Genomic DNA, 25,445 nt, shown 5'->3' on the forward strand with positions numbered 1-25,445 from the left:
CTGGCACTAAAAAACAATCTTTCAACATGCTTCAGACTAAGCAGCTCTTCCTCTCACTGGGCCACATATCTTCCCTGCCACTGGGCTACAGGTCCTCTTCTACCACCTTCCTGGGCTCTCCAGCCTATTTGCCCTACTGACAGAACTATAGACAGGGGACTTCCTCCCACTTTCACTGAATAGCCCACCCTAGACCCACCCTAATTGAGCACCAACTCTCCTCAACATCCCTCTGCACTATTCTGCCCAGGTTACTTCTTTCTGGCAATGCCCCTCCTCAGAGTCATTCTTTATCCAGTCCATAGACTTCTCTCCAATCTTTTCCCAGTTTCTCTTCTACCAGGTGATCTGGCTGTGTCCTGAGGCCTACTACCAAGGAGAAACCATCCCACCTCATTCCTTCATTCACCTGTCTCACTGAGCCACAGGTACTTCTTACATAGCCCTGCTTGTCATGTTATTCCTTAGTCACAGGAAATGCCCCCTCTTAAAAGGCCAAACTTCAGTTGTGCCAAGGCTCACTCTTAAAGGATGCAACTTCATCGAGTTCATTGGTGTATAGCCTGCTTAAACCAGGGCAGGATTTAGCTTTTAAAGTATGCACCGCTCCAGGTATGACTTTAGTAATTAAGATATTAATTAAAGAATGGGTGAGAAACTAAGCACAGGAAAGTTAAATGACCTGACCAAAGGCCTCCCAGAAGACTGTAACAAAATCCAGAGCTCTCACCTTAATATGTATTAACAATCAGACAGACGCAATAGGAAAGAAAGTCGTTCTAAAGTGTAAATTTAACATTTTCAGAGCCACTGCCATCTAAACTGTTAGCGCACGGCCTATTGATATACCTAGCTTTCACATTATGGTACTAACTACAATGTGTTCTGTTTTTATGTAAATTATGTGTGAGCATCAGGCTCCTGATTAGCTGCTGACATGTCCTTTGAGCTGCACATGTTATATTAGAATGAGAGCATTCCAGAAAGCCCCACAAACCTAGGTCATATTTGCTAAAAGTTATAATAATAGTCAGGATACCAATGAGGTACAAATACAAGTTTACATCATGAAATACTCTGCAGGACATAAGTCAATACAAACTTTATTTACACACATTACCAGAAGCAGATTTCCCCCCATCTGCAAAGGAGTTCCAGGCATCTATAGCAGCCCTTCGCCTTCCAAACAAAGTAAGCTGGAAGCCATCTACAAAACAAAAGAAATGCTGCAGCAAGTTTGGCATTTTCCTGAGCCAGTTTCCTTTCTCTTAGCTCTTCTCAGACCACAAAAAGAGCTGTGCTCCTTGCATGTCTGCTTGGCTTTGGCTGATTTAGGGATGATACTTTCGTTTTCAAACAAAAGCTTCAAAGAATTTCACACAAAAACCTAATTCAAATATTCACTGTATAGAGCATTTGGGATGTTTGTTATTTGTGGGTTTATTGGCAATCTGGCCAAGGTTGCACGGTGTGCTTATGAGAATTTGTTTCAGGACTTATCAAAGGAGTATACATTTGTAGCCTGATGTCCCCATAACCAGCCTCATCCCTCTCTCGGCAAGGAGAAAAATCCCATCTCTGTGGCTCCAGTTTGAAAATAATTCTCACCTGAATTGCATTAATATTTTGGGCAGCCAAGTATCATTAATTTTTACGTCATTATTTTGGCAAGGATAAATTTAGTGGCTGGGCTGAAAAATTTTCCATAACGGTGAGCCACTATCAACAGCTTTATTTGCCACTGGATCGCAGTCTATATACATCATCTGGTTTAAAAACAACTGCAGATCTGGTATGGTTTGGGGTTCATTTACTATATACAGTCTAACCTAGTTTGCTGTGAGTCTTCTACCTTGATGACTTTTTATTTTAAAGTTCTGGTGATGTTTTAGTCTTCCTCTGCTCCAGGATTTCTTGGCAACTTCGATACACTTCAACTAGACAGTCTAAACGTGGCTTGGAGCTCTAGAAGTCAAGGAAAAACAGTCAGGCTCTGAGCTGTCTCATGAACAATTAAAGAGTTTTCATCTTCATCCAGAGTATTATTTGTCAGATGAATGAAAGAGTGGAAAGAAAGCACACAAAGCAAGCTTCCATTGGAACTCAAAAGCAAGGGAACTAAAAAACAAGATATCTGCAGTAGATTACTGTCCTGAAGAGAGATGAGGACTCTAGAGAGTGAACTCCTCTCTGTCCCATATAACTTGAGGTGATCCATCAGGCTCCAGGAAATGGCTGAAGTAAAATGGAGGGGAATGACTTTATGAACATAACCTGTGTTGTACCTGCCCTATGGTTAGAGGACTTCAGTCCTCAAGGCTGTCGATGTACTACTTTTAAGGAATAGGATATTCACTTTGTACTTTAAGTTAAAGCAATGTTATGGTTGAGATTTTAAACACTCAAAGCTTAGAATATTCACGTTGATGGTTCATATAATTTATATCCTTTATAAACCACAGAATCATAGAATACTAGAACTAGAAGGGACCTTGAGAGGTTTATCGAGTCCAGTCCCCTGCCCTCATGGCAGGACCAACCACAGTCCAGACCATCCCTGATAGATGTCTATATAACCTGCTCTTAAATATCTCCAGAGATGGAGACTCCACAGCCTCCCTAGGCAATTTATTCCAGTGTTTAAACCACCCTGAGAGTTAGGAAGTTTTTCCTAATGTCCAACCCAAACCTCCCTTGCTGCAATTTAAGCCCATTGCTTCTTGTCCTATCCTCAGAGGATAAGGAAAATAATTTTTCTCTCTCCTCCTTGTAACACCCTTTAGATACTTGAAAACTGCTATCATGTCCCTTCTCAGTCTTCTCCTTTCCAAACTAAACAAGTCCAATTATTTCAGTCTTCCCCCATAGCTCATGTTCTCTAGACCTTTAATCATTTTTGTTGCTCTTTTCTGGATCTTCTCCAATTTCTCCACATCTTTCTTGAAATGTGGTGCCCAGAACTGGACACAATACTCCAATTGAGGCCTAATCAGCACAGAGTAGAGCAGAAGAATGACTTCTTGTGTCTTGCTCACAACACTCCATTTAATGCATCCCAGAATCATGTTTGCTCTTTTTGAAACAGTGTCACAAAAAAGTAAATGTAGCATTCTGTTTTACTAAACCTGAGCTTTAATTTAATGTCTCAATATACCTGTGCTACAGGACAGCTACAATGGTAACGGGAACCATAATTTTGACTTCCCATCTCACCAACAATATGTCAATAGCAATTATTCCAGTTTAAAATTCCTTGACTTTCCAGTAATAAAATAATATAAATACATTTCTTCAGAAGCTCTCAAAGTGCTTTACTAACACCAAGTAAGCCTCACAATCCTTCAAAGTAGACACATCTCTTTTTATTTATGAATTAACTCACTTGATTCAGAGGACTTGCCCAAGTTTACACATTGAGCCAAACTGAACTTTAATAGGAGGAGTAATTCTGCTAAATTCAGTGGCTTAATTTGGCTCAGTAAATCAGTACCAGATCCAAGAAAAAATGTGACTGCATATTCTAACACACGCATGTGTTATAAGTGAAATACACATTGATCAGATCAGATGGTGGGGAACAAATGATGTGGCATAAGACAGGGATTAGTCTTCCACTATCAGAATTTAGAATATTTATTGGGAAACCAAAAGGGCCTGACTGACAGGAGATCACCATATCTTCTTAATAAAGAAGAGGACGACTGCAACTGAATTCCTCTTATACTAATCAATCATGGGCTTTGGGTTCCAGGCAAATTACTAATGTAACTCTGCAAAATTTGGGCAGTAAATCTTTACTAAGCCTCAGTGGCCCTTGGCTTTAACAATAATTTTAAGCAGTGTGATTTGATGAGGTCTCAATTGCTTCTTTTTACTGGCCTTGTTCATCTAGCATACTGAATACTATGAGGATAATGTATATTACATGTAGTGCCAAAAAGCATTGCACCAAGAGTATTATGTTACTGTTATTTTTAAAATTTTGTTAGTCTCTCTTCCCAGTCTTTACTCTCTTGTAAAAGCCATCAATACAATAGCTGCAAAACATCCATGTGGTCAATATGTCACTTATGAAAGGGAAATAACACTATTACTTATTCCTTTCTTTTGCTCCTACCCAGCTCCTTTCATCTGAGGATCTCAAAGCACTTTATACAAGATGGTTAAGTGTTCTACATTGTGTAGATAGGTAAAACTGGGGCACATAGAGGGTCAGAGGATTTTTTGCAAAGCAAAGGAATAAAACCCCGAGGGTCCTGATTCTCAGTCCCATAACCCAATCATCACCCCCACACTACCTACCTTACATATATTTTGCTTCCTCTGTTTAAATATTAAACAGGTATGTGATGGGAAACAGCTTTCCTCTTACTGACTCTATACCCCTGGATCCTGCCTGGGAGGAGCTACTTTTAATAACTGGGAGTTCAGACTCCTCTGTCCTTAGCCTCTGCTACTACCACCCACAAGAGGAAAGGAAGTGGACTGAAACCAATAATTCATTCCACAGATATAATCACTAAATGGCAGTCACAGGATAATGGTTTTCTGTCATTATTGACCAGGGTCAGATTAAAACCAACAGAGAGGTGAAAGGTTCTGTAACCTATTCCTACCCTCCTGAGTGATCCAGTCCCTGGGGTATTATGACTTTTGAGCTCCCAAAACAGCACTGCAGTATAAAGTCCACCTAAAAGCTACTTTTATAAATGTTGCCAGTGGTGGCTTACGAGAACAATAGGTCAGATCAGGACAAACATTTTAATGGGCTCAGTGAGATGGTAAATTGTATTCACTAAAATTGCCTTCTCTAAAGTTGGCAGAACATAGAAAAATACACACTCTGTACAGCAGAGGCAATAAGGTAAGAGGTTACTGCTCCTGTTAAAGTGTCTGCAAAGGCACCTTAAGCATGTCAGATTGTCCTCAGTGAGAATTACTGAGGGGTACTGAATTTTAGACTAAAGCAGCAAATGATTGAAGGAGAATCAAATACAAGTCCCAGGAAATACCCTATAAAGTAACATTCTTCAGAGCTGGGTGGGTGAGAGGAACCCTCCTCCCCGCAAAGGCAAGCATGTCCCTTCTACACTGGCAATGAATAGAGGCAGCTGAGATCACAGTCTGGTGCCAGGATTCTCGATGGACTCATTGCAAATGACAGGGATCCCAGCAAACCCTTTTTCTGACCTTGGATCTGCTGAAGAAGGTTAACTGATACACTGTAAGTATCTTTGAGATCTTTGCCTATTATCAGCAACATGTGTGGCTGAATCGAATGCTGAATGCAATTTAGCTGTGAGAGTAGCCATGGACAAACTGTATTCAATAATGACTCAGAAACCACGACTAAAACCCAACACTCAGCTGCAAGTAATTTTCACAGGTAGAGAAGACGTTGGAGTATTCCTTCACTATAAAAACATTGGTTATTACTATCAGAGCTGTCCCTTGGATATGGCACATTGGGGCAACCACTCCAGGCTTGTTGCTCTCTGGGGGTCTCGTGCTTCAGTGTTCATGTATCCTGTAGGACTCAGGCTCAAGTCTCTGGCATCAGGGCTGACTCTGTGTGCACCTGAGGCCTGGAGTAGGGATGTTAAATTGCGAGTAATCCGGTGACCATGTAGCCAACAAATATTTTGTTGGCTACATGGTTACCCGATAAGCAGCTCTGCAGTGAAAGTACCTAAGGAGTTGGCAGGCAGGAAGTCTGGCTCAGTCCCAGCTTGTACCGGGTCCTGGCAGCTACCCCCTCTGTGGCCCCTGCATGAGAAATACCTAAGGACTTCTTTTAATGCAGAGCTGCAGTGAAGCACTAGGTGCCTGCGAGGACTTAGTACGAGCCAGGACTGAACCGGGCTGCCAGCCAGTCCACTAAAAAATTTACTAACAGAGCCTCGGGGAGGTAGGGGGCGTTGCATGTAGCCGGTAGCATTAATCAATAGCATCTGTTTATAGGTTAATCATTTAACCAGATACACTATTAGAGCCCTAGTCCGGAGCACCCCTGGAAAAACAGCCCCCCCCCCCCCCCGGGCAGATTAGAAACACAGACTGATTTGTCACAGGCCCTGCACTCCACTAGGGATGGCCCAGATTACTATATTTGAAACATGAAAGGAAAACAAGCTGTGTTAAGCAGTAACACAAGTAAAATAAAAAGAAATGCCCAACCCTAAAGAGCTCATAATATAGGTTATGACAAATCATGACAATTGGTTCATACAAATAAATGGGCAGAGAGAAGAGAGACAAGGTAATAGCAAAGTTAAATGTTAAGCAGAGGTTTCAGCTCTCTTCTGTTTCAATACCTTTGATTGGTCACTTACTTCAGAGAACCCCCTCATCAGAACCTCTGACTCAGGTAGAGATGTTAAATTTAGATCAACTGGGTAATTGAATAGTCGATAAGGGTGCCTCTGCCCCAGGGCTGTTGCTACACTTCAAAGGCGAAAGCACTACAGAGAGCATGGGGCCATAGGCAGACTCAAGCAGTCCCCCGCCAGCCCTGTGCTCCTTGTAGTGTTTCAAAGTGGCAGTGCTGCATGGAGCCCAGGGTCAGTGGGGGAGTCCCCAGCTGATCCCTGGCTCCATGGGGTGCTGCCACTTTGAAATGCCTCATGCTGCCCTCAGCTGGACCTAGGCTGTACCCAGCGTTTCAAAGCGGCAGCGCTGCATGGAGCCCAGGATCTGGCCCTGGGCTCCATGCGGCACTGCTGCTTTGAAGCATTCCCCTTCTGATAGAGGCAGCAAGCAGGGGGAAGGAAGCAACTAGTCAACTAGTGTGTCGACTAGTCGTTCACATCCCTAAACACCAGTAATACCAACAAACTACAAATCTGGATCGCTCAATAGTCCATTTCTTTCTCACCTGAAACAGGGGCACCACCTCAGACACCCCATTAGGTTCCTGAGGATCCTGGAGAAGGATGCACAGGTAATAGATAACTTTTTGCTAAAAAACAAAAGCAAAAAACAACAAAGCACGAGAATTTAAGGCATCTTAATAATATTATCAGAGAGAGGGAATCTGTTCCTAAAAAAACGTGGTCTGAGGATTGGGATAAGAGACTTGAAATGACTCAGCACCAACAACTGTGATTTCAACAAGGAGCAATTTTTCCTTTAAAACAACGTGGTCTCCTCTCACCTTCAACTATATTTTATCTTAGAGATATCAGGAATGCCCTGTATTTTCTTGTTCTGCTGGAAGACTTCTTAGGGCTCCGATAGTATGTATATTGCAGCCTATTTTCCTTTAACTCAAAGGGTGATGATGCTGAATTTTTAACAAAGGCATCATTTTTCCAAAATGTTCATTAGTCACTGTAGTTCTGTAGGTATTAACAACAAGCAAAAACAAAGTCTTTTAACAGTTAAACTAAAATTCCTTCTGCTCTTACCCTTTTGACTCATGATATCATTTAAGATAGTTTCCCCAATTATCACCTCTAATACCATTAACTCACAAACATCCCACTCTCCCTACCTCTAATATCATCAATTCACAGACACTTACCTTCCTTCTTCCCCCCCCCCCCCGCATCCCCCTCCTGTTCTGCAATGTGATTTGTCCTTTTCATATTTGTTCATTTTTTTAATTGTATCCTTTGGTATATATGGTTGTGACTACTTTCTTCCACTATTTGATCTGAGGAAGTGGGTCTGGCCCACGAAAGCTCATCATCTAATAAACCATCTTGTTAGTCTTTAAAGTGCTACATTGTCCTGCATTTTGCTTCAGATATCATTTAATTAATTGTTCAGTTATCACAGGACTTGTCTTTCCTATACAATTATATCATGATTGAACAGGATTGTAAAGAATCAAGAAAGGATTTGTCCTGACAAATGCCAGTGATTTCCTCTTAGTGGGCTCATTTTGTTAAGACCGTATTCAAACATGGTAACATTTTGTTGTTAGAGCAGCACATAGAGTCTTCTAGACTAAACAGACCTAAATATACTTAAAGCAAGAAAAAACAAACTTTAAAGACTTTCAAGCCTTCTTTATCCATCAAAATGAAGAGGGGTGGGGTTTCTAAGCTCAGTTGTTTTTTTTCTTTTGCAGGTCATGTTTACGATCTGCACCATCATGCTAAGAACTCCAAGTGATTTTCCTGTTGTTTCCTTCCAAGCTATGTGTCCCTTTTCTTTACTAATCAATTACAAAAACATTCTCTCAAATAATTTTCAGAAGAAAATGAAGTTCCTGCAACGATTCTATCTAGGGCTATGAGCTCTTCAAATCTTATAAGCCAAGCACAATTGAACATGGTCTACATTGGAAAGGAACATCTCCAGGGAAACACACATACCACTCATGTACACAACCCTCGTATTTCATCCCAAAACACTACACTGATCATGCATCTCAGTCTCTAAGGCCCTGTTTACATCACAGTACACTGATACTGCAACTCCCTTCCTCCACAGTCACCCAATACATACACATATTACTCTTTTCATCTAAAATTAACTCCCAATAACTACAAAGGATGAGGTTACTTTCCTATGAGATCTTAAACAAAATCAGAAACCCACAAAAATAATGAGATTTATTATGGTCTGTCTTCTGATTTATAAAACACGTGGCATGTCTGATCTCAGGACCAATGCTCACAAGAATAGCCCAGGAGGGAAAGATTACAACCACTGTTCCATCAGGGATGAATCTGGCCATTTTATATATCCTCTTTCCAGGAGGATTCAGACAGAAATCAGGAATAAAGAACATAATGTGGGTGAAACTAAGGACGCCACCTCCGCTGAAAAATGTCAAGCCTGAACAACAAAGTCTGTCATTCCATTGCCTGGTTAAAACAGCTGTCACTAACCCCAAGCACATGGGAAAATATAGCAGATGCAGTATTATGCTGTACAAGAAATGCTGTATGAGGAGATTACCATATAGATGGCCTCATTGATGACCACGTCCTTCACCTGGCTCATTTCAATGAAGGTGGTATTCTCCTTGCCGGAAGCATAGGATGAGGTCATCTGGATGCCAAGGGAACCAATGACTAACAGGGACTCCTGGTCAATTTTCACAAAGTGCAGATACATGATCAAGCCGATCAAGGTGATAAATATAGCAGCAGAGAGCACCATGCTGTTCTGTAATGAAAAATCAAGCAGGCACAGAGGCATCAATCCCGAAACTAATTGCATGTGAGGATAGCATGAGCCTATGCACAGTAAACTGCAGGGTCACCCATAAAAGTTTGACAGGTACCATCTTGCTTGACACACTGTGGCCTAATCTGCAGATCAACAAGCATGAGTAACTACTGCTGGAACTTAAGTGTAGCTGAGCGCTGTAACAGAGCAATATCTGGTGAGGCTCCTGCATGGGGGGGAGGACCCCTCAATGACCAGTGGGTTCTACTGTGCCCCAATGCACAAGTTACATCATACCAGACAGCATGTCATATAAATGAAGATTGTGATGGAGTCCCACTTACAAAGGTGGGCAGGTATTACCTCTGTTTTATAGATGGGGAACTAGAGGCTCATTGTGATTAGAGAACAAGGATGGTCTTGTGGTTCAAGCACTGGATTCGGAATCAGTAGATCCAAATTCATCTTCTAGTTCTATCAACAATTTAATATATGGCCTTATCTTAATCTCACTCTGCCTCAATTCCCTGATCTGTACAATGGTGGTAATGTTTGTTGCTTTGTCTTGTTTATTTCAACTGTAAGCTCTCTGGGGAAGGAACTGTATCTTGCTACATTTTTGTATGGTGCCCTGATCTTGGGACTTTTTGGTACTACTACAATATAAATAATAAGCATAAACCAATTAATTAAGATTAAACTCAAGCAGTAGGTCATTTGAAAAGCTGGGAATGGAATCCAGGTGTCCTTACTCATAGTCCAGTGCCTTATTCCCAGGACCAATTTTAGAGAGAATATTACTGGGTACCACATACATGAAATAGCAAATATTAATTCTATCACTAACCGTCCAAAACTCTGTTGCTCTAATTCATTTCATGCCATTTTCTTAACTAAATAATCTCAGTGGCTGTCTTGAAGGAGGAAGAAGCTGGACTGTTCACTAGCATTGTTACAGGAGAAAAGTTTGTGGAAGTTTTCTTGCACTGCATTAAGAGGGTGGTGAGATTGAGGCTCAGGTTCTTGGGGTAATGGAAGAATTCCAACCAATGGTCAATAACTTGAATCAGTGTTCTTCATGGCTTGTATAATAGGAAAATACTGCGGGCAATTCCTGACTCAGATTACTGCCTTCTTACAGGAATTTAGGATAATACAATTCCCTCACTAACAGGTGGCTGTTAAATCCTTGCTCAATAAACTATCTGTTAACATTGGCAACCTTGCCAATTATCACCCTGCTCTCTTATCTTTGCTTTCTGGGAAAGGTCAGTGAGAAGGTCGGAATGTGGCAATGGTAGTCCAGAGACTTTCTTGATCCTTTTTAGTCCATCTTTTGCCCTCCGCATACACTATAGAGATTGCACTGGTCTCACTGGTTGTTCACTACCTCCTCATAATGTTAAAGGTCAGATATGTACGCCTATTCTTTTAGATCTGTCAACAGTCTTTGAAATCTTTGTCCACAAGGTCTTGTTGACACATGACCACAAGTATGTTGATGATATTGCTAGCTGAGTGCTCTTTCTTTCCTCTCAGAAAAAAATGAATTAATCTCAGTGATCACTTGTCTGGAAATCCATACGAGATATTTCTTGGGGGGTCAGGCACACATCTCTCCTGCTCAATGTACATGATCTGGCTCCCACGAATATGCTGGATACCACTCCACATAAAAAGATGTCCCTATCCTGAAAGAGCTTACAAACTTCGGTTTCTGGGCAGATAATGAGATCAAAATGTGGTTGCCATGCAACTCTGACTCATTTTCATCAGATGAAGATGACAGAGCATCTTTGCTTTCCCAGAGTCTGATTAAGCCCAAGACTTGGAAGGTGAACTGGCAGAAATTCAGTTCAAGCAGGATTGCAGTAATAATCTACATTGGACTAACCCTAAAGTTCTCTTAACTCAACATCAGTCAGTCTTCCTGAATAGTGATATATTATATCCATTTGTTAGGAACTGTACCAGCTTTTCACTCCTCAGAGTTTATTTTTCCCTGTATTATTAGTTTCTCAGCTGCTTGGTGCATCATCGTGTTCAGGGCCAGCCTTAGGCTGATTCGCCCGATTCCCCTGAATTGGGCCCCGCACCTAAAGGGGCCCTGCACCCTGAACCTGGAAGTGTGCCGGGCACCATGGGCAGCAAGTTAATATTCAGAGCCGGGGGCCCTGCTCCAGCAATATTTGGAGCTGGGTCTCTTCCCTGGCTCTGCCTGGAGCGGTTCCCGGCCCCCCCCACGCGTCCTCCCACCCTGGCCTCAGAGCGTCCCTGGACTGTCCCTGCCATGAGCAGCTCTCAGTGTGGCTCCCCCTTGCCAGCTGCTGCTGCTGCCATGCACAGCATTCCCAGGTGAGCGGGGATATGCCCGGGCATGATGTGACGTCACGGCCCAGGACTTTAAAACTGCTCGGCGCCGCATGGCACCACTCGGCCTAGCTCCGGCTTCAGAATCTGGGGCCTGAGTGCAGACTCTGGCCCCGCAAAGTGGAAGGCAGAAGGTAAGGGAGGGGAAAAACTAGGGGGAAGGGGCGGGAGAGGAAGGGGCTTGTGCGGAGGGGGGGGAAGAGGAAGGGGTTTGGGGGGAGGGGCTTCTGCGGAGAGGGGAGGGAGGAGGGGCGGGAGAGGAAGAGGCTTGTGCGGAGCGGGAGGGGGGACAAGGCGAGGGAGAGGAAGGGGCTTGTGCGGAGGGGGAGAGGGAAGAAAGGAGAAGGCACCAAGGGACAGCATGGAGGAGAGACAAATGTCAGGGGCCCAAGTGCAGACAATGAGGAAAAGGGAAGGAGGGGAGGTGTCAGTGGGAGGGGGGACAGGGTAATTCTGGGACAGAAGAGGAGAGGGGAAGGGCACTGGGGGCTAGAGGGGAAGGAGGAGGTGCTGGGAGAAGGCTTGAAAGAAGGGGTGGGCATGAGAAAGGTGGGCATGGAGAAAGTCATGTGTGAGGGCACAGAGGAGCAGGAGGGGAATGGTGGCAGAGAGTGGTGAGGGGGTGGCCATCAGGTTAAAATAGGGCAAAGGGGGCAGGGGCAGTAAGGGAAGGGGGAGGCACCAGGGCTAAGGGAAGGTGCAGGTGCCAGGGGATTCTAGGGGTGAAGCAGAAGGGCAGACACCTGCAGAGGAGGGACCGGCACCAGAGGAGAGAGACAGGGCAGGTGTGTAGAGGGAGGTGTTAGAAGAGGGGATGAGGAGGGGTAGCTCACATGATCAGAGTGGGGCTACTGAAGGAGTGGGCACAGGGGGCAGAGAAGGGCTGGTGGAGGGGGGCAGGTCACAGGAGGGCTAAGGGTAGTGAGAAGGGCAGGAGTCAGGACAGCAGAGGATGGTGAGAAGTGGGGGGGCAGCAGGCACCAGAGGAGCTGATGGACCAAGGGGAGGAGACATGGCAGCAGAGAGAAAAGGTAACGGTTTATATAATATTTATTAATAACTTGGGTGCCACGGTGGCACATCCAAACAAGCCACATTAATTCAGCACAGGTGCACAACACAAAATCCATTCTGCTCATGGGAGGAAACTCTTAGGCTATGTCTACACTGGCGGCTTCTTGCGCAAGAACATGTCCACAATGCCATGTGCAAGCTGTGCTTTTGCTCAAGAGCATCCATGGTGGTGTGGATGCTCTCTTGTGCAAGAAAGCTCCAAAGGCCATTTTAGCCATAGGGGTTTCTTACGCAAGAAATCCCTGCCGAGGATCCACACTGCCCTCTTGCGCAAGAGAGCTTTGCACCTGTTAGAAAAGAGCATAGCTCTTGCGCACGACACGCTCTCTTACCATGCCGTACTGTAAATTTCCTTGCACAAGAGCAGGTGGGCAGTGTGGCTGTTCTGTGGGTTCTTGCGCAAGAATGGCTGTACTTGAGCAAGAAGCCGCGAGTGTAGACATAGCCTTAGAGGGAACACTTCCCCCAGCCTCTCTGCCCCCGAGTTAATGTCACACACATTGGGTTAATGCAATTACAGGATAGTTGCATGAGGGCGGTTTGGTGGGGGCCTAACTAATCCCTGTTGATAGGAGGATGGTGGGAAAAGTCCTTTGAGAGAGGTGACATGACAACTTTTACTTCTGGTCATGTGTCCATCTTGCCCCGAGCGTGTCACCTCCAGAGGCCTGGTTAACAGGGGTAAGGGAGTGTGGCTAATGGGGGTCGGGGCATGGTTAATGGGGGTCAAAGGGTGTGGCTAATGGGGCACCACCAAAAATTATACAAAACTGCTGCCCCTGCTGGCCCCAGAGGAGGAGTGTGTAAGACTTTTTTTTTTTTTTCCTCAACCAAAATTGCTGCGGGGCCCCGTCAAACTTGTTCGAATTGGGCCCCGCACTTCCTAAAGCCAGCCCTGATCTTGCTTTCCTGTTCTTCATAAGCCATCATAGCAACTGAAGTCAGATCGAGTGGTCATGCTTATGAGTTCCTCAATTAATTCAGCAAAAGCCAAGTATGTTGCCTTTTTGCTCCCTTATTTAACAGGATCATTAAGTGTATGACCAGAAAACACAATCAGACCATAGTCTGCCCTCCTGTATAATACAGACCATTGAGTTTCACCCATTTACCCCCTATATTGAACCTAACAACTTCAATATGACTAAAGCATAGCACTCAGAAAGGCATCCAAAAAATCTTGGATATCACGATAAGGAGAATTCATCACTTACTTCTCTGCTCATTTCTACCAACAGTTACTCACCCACAATGTTAAATTTGTTTTATTTCTAACTTGAATTGGTCAGGCTGTAACTTGCAGCCATAGGTGGTTCTATGCCTTTCTCGGCTAAACGAACACGAGCTGCTGCCCGGTGCGTGTCGGGGCGGAGGTGGGGGGACAAGGGGACTCCCTGACCCTGGGCAGCCGGCTGGGACAAAGGAACGGTCCCTACTTTTGCCACGAACCGCTGGAGGCTGCAGCCTTGGGGACCTCGGATGAGCGAGCAGTGGGACTGGAGCAGGAGGGGCGGAGCGTGGGGCTCCCTCCCGGGGGCTGGGGCAAGGACGTGGCGGGACATGCGCTGGGCGACCCCAGCACGGGCCAGGCAGAGGAAGCTTTGGGGGACGCCGCCGGTACCTGGCTGAGCACGAAGAGCCCATAAGCCGCCAGCCAGACCGAGCAGGTGGCGGCGCTCAGCGAGCGCAGCTGCAGCCGGGGGCAGCGCACCGAGAACTCCCGGCAGGAGGCGCTGTGCTGGCGGCGCTGCAGCGCGATGCGGGCCCCGGACACGGCCCGGTACACCCCCTCCTCCATGTCGCCGAGCCGGCTTCCCGCCAGGCACAGTGGCCCCCACAGCTCGCCGCTCTAGCCACCGCTTGTTGTCAGCTCTATGGTACAGAGCTCTCACTTCCGGTCCCGCGCCCCAACGTGCCCTTCGACCTACCTCGGGTCGTGTGAGGTCCCGCGCGCCGCCCACGCGGCAGCTGCTGCCCTGGGAATCCGTGCGGGCCTGCGCAGCAGCCGCTGCTGTGAGGGGGCCCGTTCCCTGCAGTGCTGCAGCAGGGGGCGCCGTCGTGTTCCTGGCTTGAGGGCTGGGGGCGCTGCGGCCCTGCCCGCACCGCTAAAGAAGTGACAGGCCGCGTGGCCATCGGCCCCCACAGCACGAGCCCCGCAGTTGGAGCTCCCTGGAACCTGTTTTCCCAGGAATGCTGAGCACCCCAAGCCAGACAAAAGGGGCTTGGGTTCAGATGCTCAAACCCCTCTACAATCAGGACCAAGGTGTGTCCGTTTCCCTAATGGAAATGAATAGGCCCCCTTCCTGAATACGGCTGGAAGACGTGGTTGTCCTATCTCACAAGGGATATATTGGAATTGGCAAACCTTCAGAAAAGGACAATTATTAGGGATATTGAATGGCTTCTGAATGAGGAGAGTAACAAAGCGGGGACTTTTTGGCTTGGAAAAGTTGATTAAGGGAGAGATGTTACAGGTCTATACAGTCAGGAGTGGAGAAACTAAATGAGGAAGTGTTATTTCTTCATAGAACCATGGAACTGGAAGAAAAATGCAGGACAATGTAGCACTTTAAAGACTAACAAGATGGTTTATTAGATGATGAGCTTTCGTGGGCCAGACCCACTTCCTCAGATCAAATAGTGGAAGAAAGTAGTCACAACCATATATACCAAAGGATCACTTGGATAGAAAGATGATGTCTGTCTGTATCTGTGCGAGTTTCTTCATATGGTTGATGGATTTCCATTCCAAACGGCTAAATGTAGTGCCTTGCATGTAGAATAGTGATAGAAATGTAGCCGTGTTAGTCTGGGGTAGCTGAAGCAAAATGCAGGACAATGTAGCACTTTAAAGACTAACAAGATGGTTAGAACTGGAAGAGACCTCAGAAGGTCATCAAGTCCAGCCCCCTGCTCTAGGCAGGACCAATTCCAACTAATTCCACTCTTTATTCATAATACAAGAACTAGGGGCCATCAAATTAAATTAATAGGCAGCAGGTTTAAAATAAAATGAAGTATTTTTTTTTCACATAATGTAGGGGTGGGCAATAGAACAATGGTGGTTCACCAGGATTAGCCTCTGGTGGGCTGCTGCTGCTATATTTACCAGCACCTCTTTAGGTACAGGCGGTTGCAGCTACCATTGGCTGGGAAGGATGATCAGTGACCAATGGGAGCTGTGGTCTTCCGTACCTGCGGAGGCGTAGGTAAATATGGTGGTGTGGAGGCCTGTCTGGGTCTGATCCTAGTGGACTGGATCTGGCCTACAGGCTGGTATTTGCCCACTCCTGACATAATGCATAGTCATCCTCTGGAACTCCTTGCCAGAGGGTGTTATGAAGGCCAAGAGTATAATAGGGTTAAAAAAAACTAGATAAATTCATGCAGGATCAATGGCTAATAGTGGGGATGGGCAGTGATGGTGTCTTTAATCTCTGTCTGCCAGAAGCTGGGAATGGGTGACAGAGAGTGGATCACTTGATGAAAAGCAGTTCTGTTCACTCCCTCTGGAGCACCTGGCATTGGTCACTGTTGGAAGACAGGAAACTGAGCTAGATGGTCCTTTGGTCTGACTGGGCATGGCTAGTCTTATGACCCAGGCAAGCAAAACCCTGTTGATTTCAGTGGTGGTTTATGATGGTATCAGTTTCTCTAGTCTCACTCTTAGCAGGCTGCTTACCTGGTCTTTCCAAGTGTATTCCATAAGAAGGACAGATAGTAGCTTCCCTGATCCCTAGAAAATCAAACTCAGATCAACAGAACAAAACCCACATTACGGTGGGATTCTGAAAGAGACCGCCCAAATGTTTTCTTGGCTACTAAACCATAATATTTACAGTTATGTTTACATACTTTTTCTGACTTTTTTTTACAATCCAGCAATATGTTAGAAATTCAAACTGTTTCTTTCTATGATCATATTTATCTACACTGAGTTTTATCAGCAATAGTATGCCTGAGTTGGCTGTATCCTCAGGTACCTCTTAAGTTCCTCAGTCTTCTGTTGTCTTTGACTAAATAATTTTGTGTCCCGTGCACATTTTGCCAAGTCACTTCACCCTCTTTTTTAGGTCTTTAATAAATAAGTTAACACTGCTCTTAGTATAGATCACTGCAACATCCTCTTATTTGTTCTTCCATGATTAAAAAGTGATGACGTATTCCTATTTGTTTTCTTTTTCTGCCAATTTCTAGTACATTAAATAACTTCTTTCATATCCTATATCGAGTTTCCTTAACCACACTTTCTTATGAGAAACCTTATTAAAGCTTTTTTGAAAGTCTAAATCAGAAATATCAACTGATTCTTCTTTGCCAATTTCAAAGACTTCTCCTAATTTAAGAGATGTGATTCTTGGTTAGAGCATGCATTAATTGGGTCTTATATTGTGTTTCTCTAGAAGCTCTTCTTTAGTATTGCTTCAGACAACTTGCCAAGTACTGAAGTAAAGATACTGATCTTTAAATGTCAAGCTTAATTGTTATGCTTTCCAATAAAGACATAATATTGTCCACCTTCAGGTAATCAGGAATGCCAGCTAATTTTAACTATATAGGTTTTTTATTAGCAGTTCACCCACTTAATTCTTTAATTTCTTCAGAACTTTTGGGTGAATACTCTTTGGGCCTGATGACTTGCTGCTGTCACCGTGGGTACATCTAACACTGCGGGCTAATGTCAAGTTCAGATACGCAACTTCAGCTACATTAATTGTGTAGCTGAAGTGGAAGTTCCTTAACTTGACTTTTGGTGCTGTCTACACAGCAGAAAGTCAAAGGAAGAACACTCTTCCTTTGACTTCCCTTACTCCTTATAGAAGTCGGAGTAAGAAGCCCGTTACTTCAAAATAATTTTGAAATAACAGGCTTGCTGTGTAGACGCACACTCTGTTATTTCACAATAATGTGAGTCATTTCAAAATAAGAGTGCAGTGTAGACATAGCCCAAGTGAGCAAAGGTACCTCACAAGAGTAGATGAAAGAGGGAATGGAAGAACTCATGCCTAGGAATGCTTGCTGTAATTGGTACTTATGAAGTTAAAAGAATTAAAGTTAGCTAAAGTTTGGCATATTTTGTGGCTAAGATGGAAAAGGCACCAGTCAGCAAGTAAAAGAATGCCATGAGCATAATAAGTGTTATTATTTATAATGTGGGAAAGATATATGGTTCAAAAAGTAACCAATAAAGTGAGAAGCTGCAGTAAAAAGACAGAAACTGTTTAAAAAGAACCAAGTACAATCTGTCCCATTATTCATCCGGTAAAAAGGAGGGGAAAGGAAAGCCTTGGAGGAAAGAAAGCAGCAAGGATAAACTGCTTCAAACTGTGGTTTGGCTAAAAATAGCTGAGACATATAAAGAGGGCCATGAAGCTGCAGAGTTTTTTTACACCCTACCTAATCATGCTGGAGCACGCCAGGATGAGATGGTTTTCTCTAGATCTGGCCTATTTGTAAGTATACTGATCACATTCTTATGAATACTTTGTTGTGCCCACGAAAGCTCATGATACCATCTACATGTTTTGTTAGTCTATAAAGTGCTACCAGACCTTTTGTTGTTTTTTAAGTATATCCTGTACAGACTAACTCAGCTATCCTCTGAAGCTTCTATTTTAGGGTGTTAGTCATGTTTTATAACAATTTAAAAAAATATCCTTTGTCCTTTGGATGTAACAAGGAATTGCTAATTACATTAGGGTCTGGTCGTCTCCAATAATTTCAGATACTATTAATAATTCCAAAATTTTTGGTGACCACAGAAGGATCTCTGACGTTCATTTCAATTTGTTGTGAGCCCCCTGAACATAGAATTTTCTTCTAAAGGGATTAAATAGCATAAGGGGAATAGAAGGAGGCATTTTAGATACCTATGTAAAGTATCCTTTGCAGAGCATGGCAGAGGTCTGTTGAATGCCACTGATTTCTTTAAAGGGACCCATTGTAGAAGCATGGAAAAACTAAATATTTATCCTAAATAAAAAAAAAGGCCAAATAAAGTGGCAATTTCATAAGCATTATGAATGTATGTAGATAATGTAGAATCAAATGAAATAAAAATATTAAGTGAATCAACATGTTCAATAGAATCGCTATGGATAGTAATTCCATGCTCCAATAATAAGAAATTAGCAGTAGGGATATATTACCGACCACCTGACCAGGACAGCGATACTGACATTGAAATGCTAAGGGAGATTAGAGAGGCTACCAAAATAAAGAACTCTATAATAATGGGGGATTTTAATTACCCCCATATTGACTGGATACATGTCACCTCAGGAAGAGAAGCGGAGATAAAATTTCTCAATGGCTTAAATGACTGCTTCTTGGAGCAGCTGGTGCAAGAACCCACAAGGGGAGAGGCAATTCTCAATTTAGTCCTGAGTGGAGTGCAGGATCAGGTCCAGGATATAACCGTTACAGGACCGCTTGGGAATAGTGACCATAATATAATAACATTCAACATTCGTGTGGTGGGAAGAACACCTCAGCAGTCCAGCACCCTGACATTTAATTTCAGAAAGGGGAATTACACAAAAATGAGGAGGTTAGTTAAACAGAAATTAAAAGGCACAGTGGCTAGAGCCACATCCCTGAAAGCTGCATGGAAACTTTTTAAAGACACCATAATAGAGGCCCAACTTAAATGTATACCCCAAATTAAAAAACATAGCAAGAGACCTAAAAAAGAGTCACCGTGGCTTAACCACCATGTAAAAGAAGCAGTGAGGGACAAAAAGGTATCTTTTAAGAAGTGGAAGTCCAATACTAGTGAGATAAATAGAAAGGAACATAAACACTGTCAAATCAAGTGTAAAAATTTAATAAGAAAAGCAAAAAAAGATTTTGAGGAACAGCTAGCCAAAACTCAAAAAGAAATAACAAAATGTTTTTTAAGTACATTAGAAGCAGGAAGCCTGCTGAAAAACCTGTGGGTCACCTAGATGATTGAGATATAAAAGGAACAATCAAGGACGATAAAGCCATTGCGGAGAAACTAAATGATTTCTTTGCTTCAGTCTTCACAGCTGAGGACGTTGGGGAGATTCCTGAATCTGCACTGTTCTTTGTGGGTGATGAATCTGAGGAACTGTCCCGGATTGAAGTGTCATTAGAGGAGGTTTTGGAACAAATAGAAAAACTTAATGTTAACAAATCTCCGGGACCGGATGGCATTCATCCAAAGGTTCTAAAAGAACTCAAATGGGAAATTGCTAAGCTATTATCTGTGGTTTGTAACCTATCCTTTAAGTCGGCTTCCGTACCTAATGACTGGAAGGTAGCCAACGTGACACCAATATTTAAAAAGGGCTCTAGAGGCGATCCTGGCAATTACAGACCGGTAAGTCTAACTTCAGTACCAGGCAAATTAGTTGAAACAATAGTAAAGAATAAAATTGTGAAGCATGTAGAAGAACATAATTTGTTGGACAAAAGTCAACATGGTTTCTGTAAAGGGAAATCCTGTCTTACTAATCTGTTAGAGTTCTTTGAAGGGGTTAACAAACATGCGGACAAGCGGGATCTAGTAGATATACTATACTTAGGTTTTCAGAAAGCCTTTGACAAGGTCCCTCACCAAAGGCTCTTGTGTAAATTACATGGCCATGGGATAAGAGGGAAGGTCCTTTCTTGGATTGAGAACTGGTTTAAAGACAGGAAACAAAGGGTAGGAATAAATGGTAAATTTTCAGATTGGAGAGGGGTAACTAGTGGTGTACCCCAAGGGTCAGTCCTGAGACCAATCCTTTTCAACTTATTCATAAATGATCTGGAGAAAGGGGTAAGCAGTGAGGTAGTAAAGTTTGCAGATGATACAAAACTATTTAGGATAGTCAAGACAGAAGCAGACTCTGAGGGACTCCAAGAAGATCTCACCAAACTGAGTGATTGGGCAACAAAATGGCAAATGAAATTTAATGTGGATAAGTGTAAAGTAATGCACATCAGGAAAAATAACCCCAACTATACGTACAGTATGATGGGGGCTAATTTGGCTACGACAAATCAGGAAAGAGATCTTGGAGTTATCGTGGACAGTTCTGTGAAAACTTCCACACAGTGTGCAGCGGTGGTCAAAAAGGCAAATAGGATGCTAGGAATTATTAGGAAAGGGATAGAAAATAAGACCCAGAATATCTTACTGCCCCTGTATAAAACTATGGTACGCCCACATCTTGAATACTGTGTACAGATGTGGTCTCCTCACCTCAAAAAAGATATTTTGGCCTTGGAAAGGGTTCAGAAAAGGGCAACTAAAATGATTAGGGGTTTGGAACGGGTCCCATATGAGGAGAGGTTAAATTGACTGGGACTTTTCAGTTTAGAAAAGAGGAGACTGAGGGGGGGATATGATAGAGGTCTATAAAATCATGAGTGGAGAGGGCTGATAAAGAAAAGTTATTTATTAGTTCTCTAAATAGAAGAACTAGAAGACACCAAATGAAATTAATGGGTAGCAGGTTTAAAACTAATAAAGGAAAGTTCTTCTTCACACAGCATGTAGTCAACCTGTGGAACTCCTTGCCAGAGGAGGCTGTGAAGGCTAGGACTATAATAGAGTTTAAAGAGAAGCTAGATAATCATGGAGGTTAGTTCCATAAAAGGCTATTAGCCAGGGGATAAAATGGTTTCCTTGGCGTCTGTTTGTCAGAGGCTGGAGAGGGATGGCAGGAGACAAATCGCTTGATCATTGTCTTTGGTCCACCCTCTCTGGGGCACCTGGTGCTGGCCACTGTCGGTAGACAGGATACTGGGCTAGATGGACCTTAGGTCTGACCCACTACGGCCGTTCTTATGTTCTTAAGCATTATTTCTGGTGGCTAATGCTTTACAAACGAAATTTGCCACCCTGAGTGACAAAGGCAGAAAGTATAGAGAACAAATCAAAGGTGTAGAGAAGGAAATAAGCTCAATGGAAAAGATTCCTAGAAGGCATTTAGTAACTAGTGATGTCCTGGGAAGTGTCCTTTTAAACAATGAAAACAGTAATTTAAGACAAGGGTATGTGCCGATAAAAGGAGCTTTTGTGCACATTAACACTGCAGAGCTCAGAGGGCACTGGATAGGTGAGGGTAGTGCAAATAATGAAGTGTTAAAACATATAAGTGATTAAATGTTAGAGGATGCTGATTTAAAAAAACGCTTGGTTTGATAGTGAAAACCAGCAATGGAAGTACAACCCCATGCAGTCATGCCTTAGTAATAAAACAAATTATGTAAAGAAGAGAGAGTGGGGACAACTATGTTTTGTCCCCAGAAGCCTTTAATAAGTCATCTCTACTGGCAGAGTTGACTGTCTGATGAGAACTATTTGACTAAGGAGAGAGACAGTGGGTGAGCTTGAGATAATACCTTTTATTGGACCAACTTCTATTGGTAAGAGAGAGTTTATAAAACCTTATTTTGTGTGTTTTAAATTAATTGGCTTTTAAAAGATTCCACGAAAATTCCATCCAAATTCAAGATTGCAAAGCTGACACATGTACACTTTGAGCAGCAGCCAGCATCTCTGGGAAGTTTTAATTTAGTTAACAGTTTTGGTGTCTGGATGCTATTACAAAGTTTAACTTTTTAAATTTACCGGTTTATATTTAATTAAAATAGGGAATAAAAGGGCACAGAATCAGGATTGTGGGAAGAGACCCTGGATTCCCCCCCCCCCCCTTTTTCTTTAGTAATAAAGCAACAGCTGAAAGAGATGCAGAAGAAAAATAGAATATATATTTATATGTATATGAATTGATATGGCTAATATGTTATAGCAAATAGTGAAAGTTACATTATGAAAGGAATGAGCATTCCTATGAAACATGCAGTGTATACAGCAAAAGGAGTAAAGGAAACGTAGACAAGACATTATTTAATTAAAATCCTATCATAGCTCCAAAGAGGAGCTGCAATAAGTACATATTCTTTTTCAGATGTTTGTTTCTAAAAAGGGGCCCTTAGCCTTTTTATCCCAGGAGCAGTACATAAGTTAAATTCTGAAGGATGGTAGCCTGAGGAACTGGCATTATATGCTGTTGGGTCATCCTGACACCAAAAAAAGACCAGTCACAAGATTTGCTGTTGGAGCTCCCCTCATTCAGGCTGAACCTATGCAGCATAAGATTAATACACACTCAGCCACGTATACTGAATTGGCTGATGTGTCAAAGGCATTATCACACTATAATATGAAGGACAAGTACTGGTTGGTGTGATATGTTCAGACTCAGTTGGTCTAATGCAGGGGTCTCCAAACTTTTCAGCCCGAGGGCCGCATTAACTATCAAACAGCAGTTCGGGGGCCGACTACACACTTGAGGTCCAAATAAAAAACAATCAAAACATGGATGTTGTTTTTAATTATTTATTTAATATTATTTTATTCAGTTATTATTTAATAACACATTGATACACTACACATGAACACCTGTATTAGTGTGAATGGTGAAATTGTTTCCTGGATGCCAAAATAGCAGACATTTCTGGCTTTAGATTTGTTGTCCCTAACATCAACAGTGACCTGAGATTATCATCGGACAAGTTTGTTCTCAAATTGTTCTTCACGTATTTCATTCTTGAAAATGTTTGTTCACACAGGTATGTTGTTCCAAAGATTGAAAGGTACCTTGATGCAAAAGTTTTGACATTAGGAAAGTCTTCCTTGGGCAAAAACTGGTAAAAACCCACCAGTCCTATTTTGAACTTGTTCCTAAGGAGGTCATTTGCTTGCAACTCAAGGACTTCCAGCTGCAGTTCATCTGGGCAACTGGCCACATCTGCTTCAAATGGGTTTTGAAACAATCTCACTTCTTCTGCCTTTGAATCCAAAAAGGTCTCCACGGGCCGGATGAGAGGGCCTCGCGGGCCGCATCCGGCCCCCGGGCCGTAGTTTGGAGACCCCGGGTCTAATGCCTTGAAACATACCTCCCTTGGTGGAGTATGAATTAATTTTGGAGTGCAGATCACAAACCTTTATGCATCTCAAGCCCTTTTTCCCTATGTATGGAAATTAGCAGATAAATTGGGTAACTAGGTGATATGTATGTGTAAGCATAATCTGAAGGAATGCTTCCGTTATAGCTAGCTGGAATGGGAGAGGAACCTTGGGTGTGTCTATGTACATCCAGTTTGCTCCTGCTTTGCTTAATTTGTTAGATATTCAGCAGATGGAGTGGTATTTTGCTCATTGTTATCAAGTTAATTTGTGACCCAACACCAACTATGTTTGTATTAAATGCAAGGATAACTAAAATATGGCTACGAATGTTTGTAATTTTGTGTAAATACAGACAAACAGGACTGTTGTTAAAATGTTCCAAATGCAAGGGATCATAGCAGAAAGAATCTTGCTAAGCAGAGGCTCGACTTTCAGAGCTCTATGAGAGAAGGGTGAGAGAAGGGTATTCTGGTCAGGAGGCTATAGGGTCTCCCCTGGCTGGAATGGTTTGACCTGGAGCTAAACAGGCATCATTAGGTGCCTTTTTCTTATGTTAATGGTGTTGGTGTTGTGTTTCTTCTACCCTGGTTCTAAGAGTTGAAATCACTGGGAGCTGAAATCACTTGAGCAGATGTCACAGCTAAGAAGTGGATGGCAGTGGATGGTTACTGAGAGCCAGCAGGGTGAAAGTGGAGAAATGTGATGAGCAGGCAGTAGGGTGGCAGCAGAGAGATGCAACCAGCAGCCAGCTGCCCATGGCAGCACATCGAGTGGCCAGCAGGGTGATGGTGGAGAGGTGTAATGAATAACTAGCAGAACGGCAGCAGAGAACAAATGGATGGTGAGTGACCAGCAGAGTAAGATCCCTCTTTACCTCACTTAGGGTGGGAGGTGAACTCTATGGATTCATCTCTGAACTCGGCCTCCTCTGTCCAAGGGCAGCAACTACAAGGAGGGGGCAGAAAAAGGTTGGGCATGTGAAGGAGACACTGAGTGTGCGTCTAGACTACATGGCTCCGTCGACGGAGCCATGTAGATTAGTGTACTCAAAAAAGGGAAATGAAGCAGCAATTTAAATAATTGCCTCTTCATTTACATCAAAATGGCTGCTGAGCTGTGCCGATCAGCTGTTTGGCAGCACAGTGTGGTAGTCTCGATGCTCCGCGGTCGACAAGGGAAGCTTCCCTTGTCGACTGCCCCGTTATGCCTCATGGAATGAGGTTTACCACAGTCTATGTCTAGAAATCTCATCTACATGGCTCCGTCAACGGAGCCATGTAGTCTAGACATACCCTGAGATTGTGAACTTAAGAACTTGAAAGGAAAGGGACATTGCCCAAGCTACCTGGGGTTGGGACTTTTACTCATGTTTTATTGTTTATGAATTCAGTCTGCAGTGTTTTCCCAAATGAATGTCAGGTTACTTCCCTCCCCTTTATTAAAAGTTTCTTTTCTACACTCAGATATAGTGTTTGTGAGTGGGGAAGCATTGCCTCTCAGAGGTGCCCAGGGATGTGTGTGAATTTCCTAGGTTACTAGCTGAAGGCTCAAGTCAGTTCTGTGTTCAATGGGTGGAGAGGAAACCCTAGATATTGAACCGGGCCCTAGTTGCTGCTGGTGCTACCTGGAAGAAGGGTTACATTTATATCCTATTTTTGTGCATATATTACTCTTGTATATTAAGTTAGAAATATGCAGTGTGGATTTATTTATTGTTCTAAATGTGCTAATGAGAGCCATTAGTGGAACATCAGGAACCTAATGACTCAGTACTCAAACCAACCACCTGTGAAAAGAGAGTTACTCACCTGGTGCAGTAACATCTGTTCTTCGAGATATGTGTCCCCGTGGGTGCTCCACTCGAGGTGCTGGGCTCGTCCCGGCGCTGCAAACCGGAGGAATTTTCACTAGCAGTAGCCCCCCTGCCGGACCGCGCATGCGCAAGTGC

General features: G+C 43.4%; 2 protein-coding genes across 3 annotated transcripts in view; one reads left to right on the forward strand and one right to left on the reverse strand.

Moving 5' to 3' along the window:
• PLEKHH1 (pleckstrin homology, MyTH4 and FERM domain containing H1) overlaps window positions 1-8,585 on the forward strand; it is a 101,004-nt gene extending 92,419 nt beyond the window's left edge. Inside the window, exon 30 of the mRNA XM_075927390.1 lies at window positions 8,075-8,585. Within this exon, the coding sequence (XP_075783505.1) occupies window positions 8,075-8,242 (168 nt within the window). The 3' untranslated portion in view covers window positions 8,243-8,585. The remainder of the gene's footprint in view (window positions 1-8,074) is intronic.
• On the reverse strand, window positions 1,086-14,469 carry PIGH (phosphatidylinositol glycan anchor biosynthesis class H). 2 transcript variants are annotated; one of them, XM_014568643.3, is made up of 5 exons: window positions 14,189-14,469; window positions 8,911-9,120; window positions 6,875-6,958; window positions 1,853-1,965; window positions 1,086-1,207 (listed from the first exon to the last, which is right to left on the reverse strand). In XM_014568643.3, the coding sequence occupies exons 1-4, from the start codon at window positions 14,363-14,365 to the stop codon at window positions 1,870-1,872; spliced, it is 567 nt and encodes a 188-aa protein (XP_014424129.2). In that variant the 5' UTR covers window positions 14,366-14,469; the 3' UTR covers window positions 1,086-1,207; window positions 1,853-1,869. The 2 variants fall into 2 exon arrangements, with proteins under 2 accessions (XP_014424129.2, XP_075783508.1); XM_075927393.1 differs by having other exon boundaries at window positions 1,830-1,965.
• Window positions 14,470-25,445: the final 10,976 nt, after the last annotated feature.

This window comes from Pelodiscus sinensis, chromosome 4 (assembly GCF_049634645.1).
Source record: "Pelodiscus sinensis isolate JC-2024 chromosome 4, ASM4963464v1, whole genome shotgun sequence".
Classification (NCBI taxonomy): Eukaryota; Metazoa; Chordata; order Testudines; family Trionychidae; genus Pelodiscus; species Pelodiscus sinensis.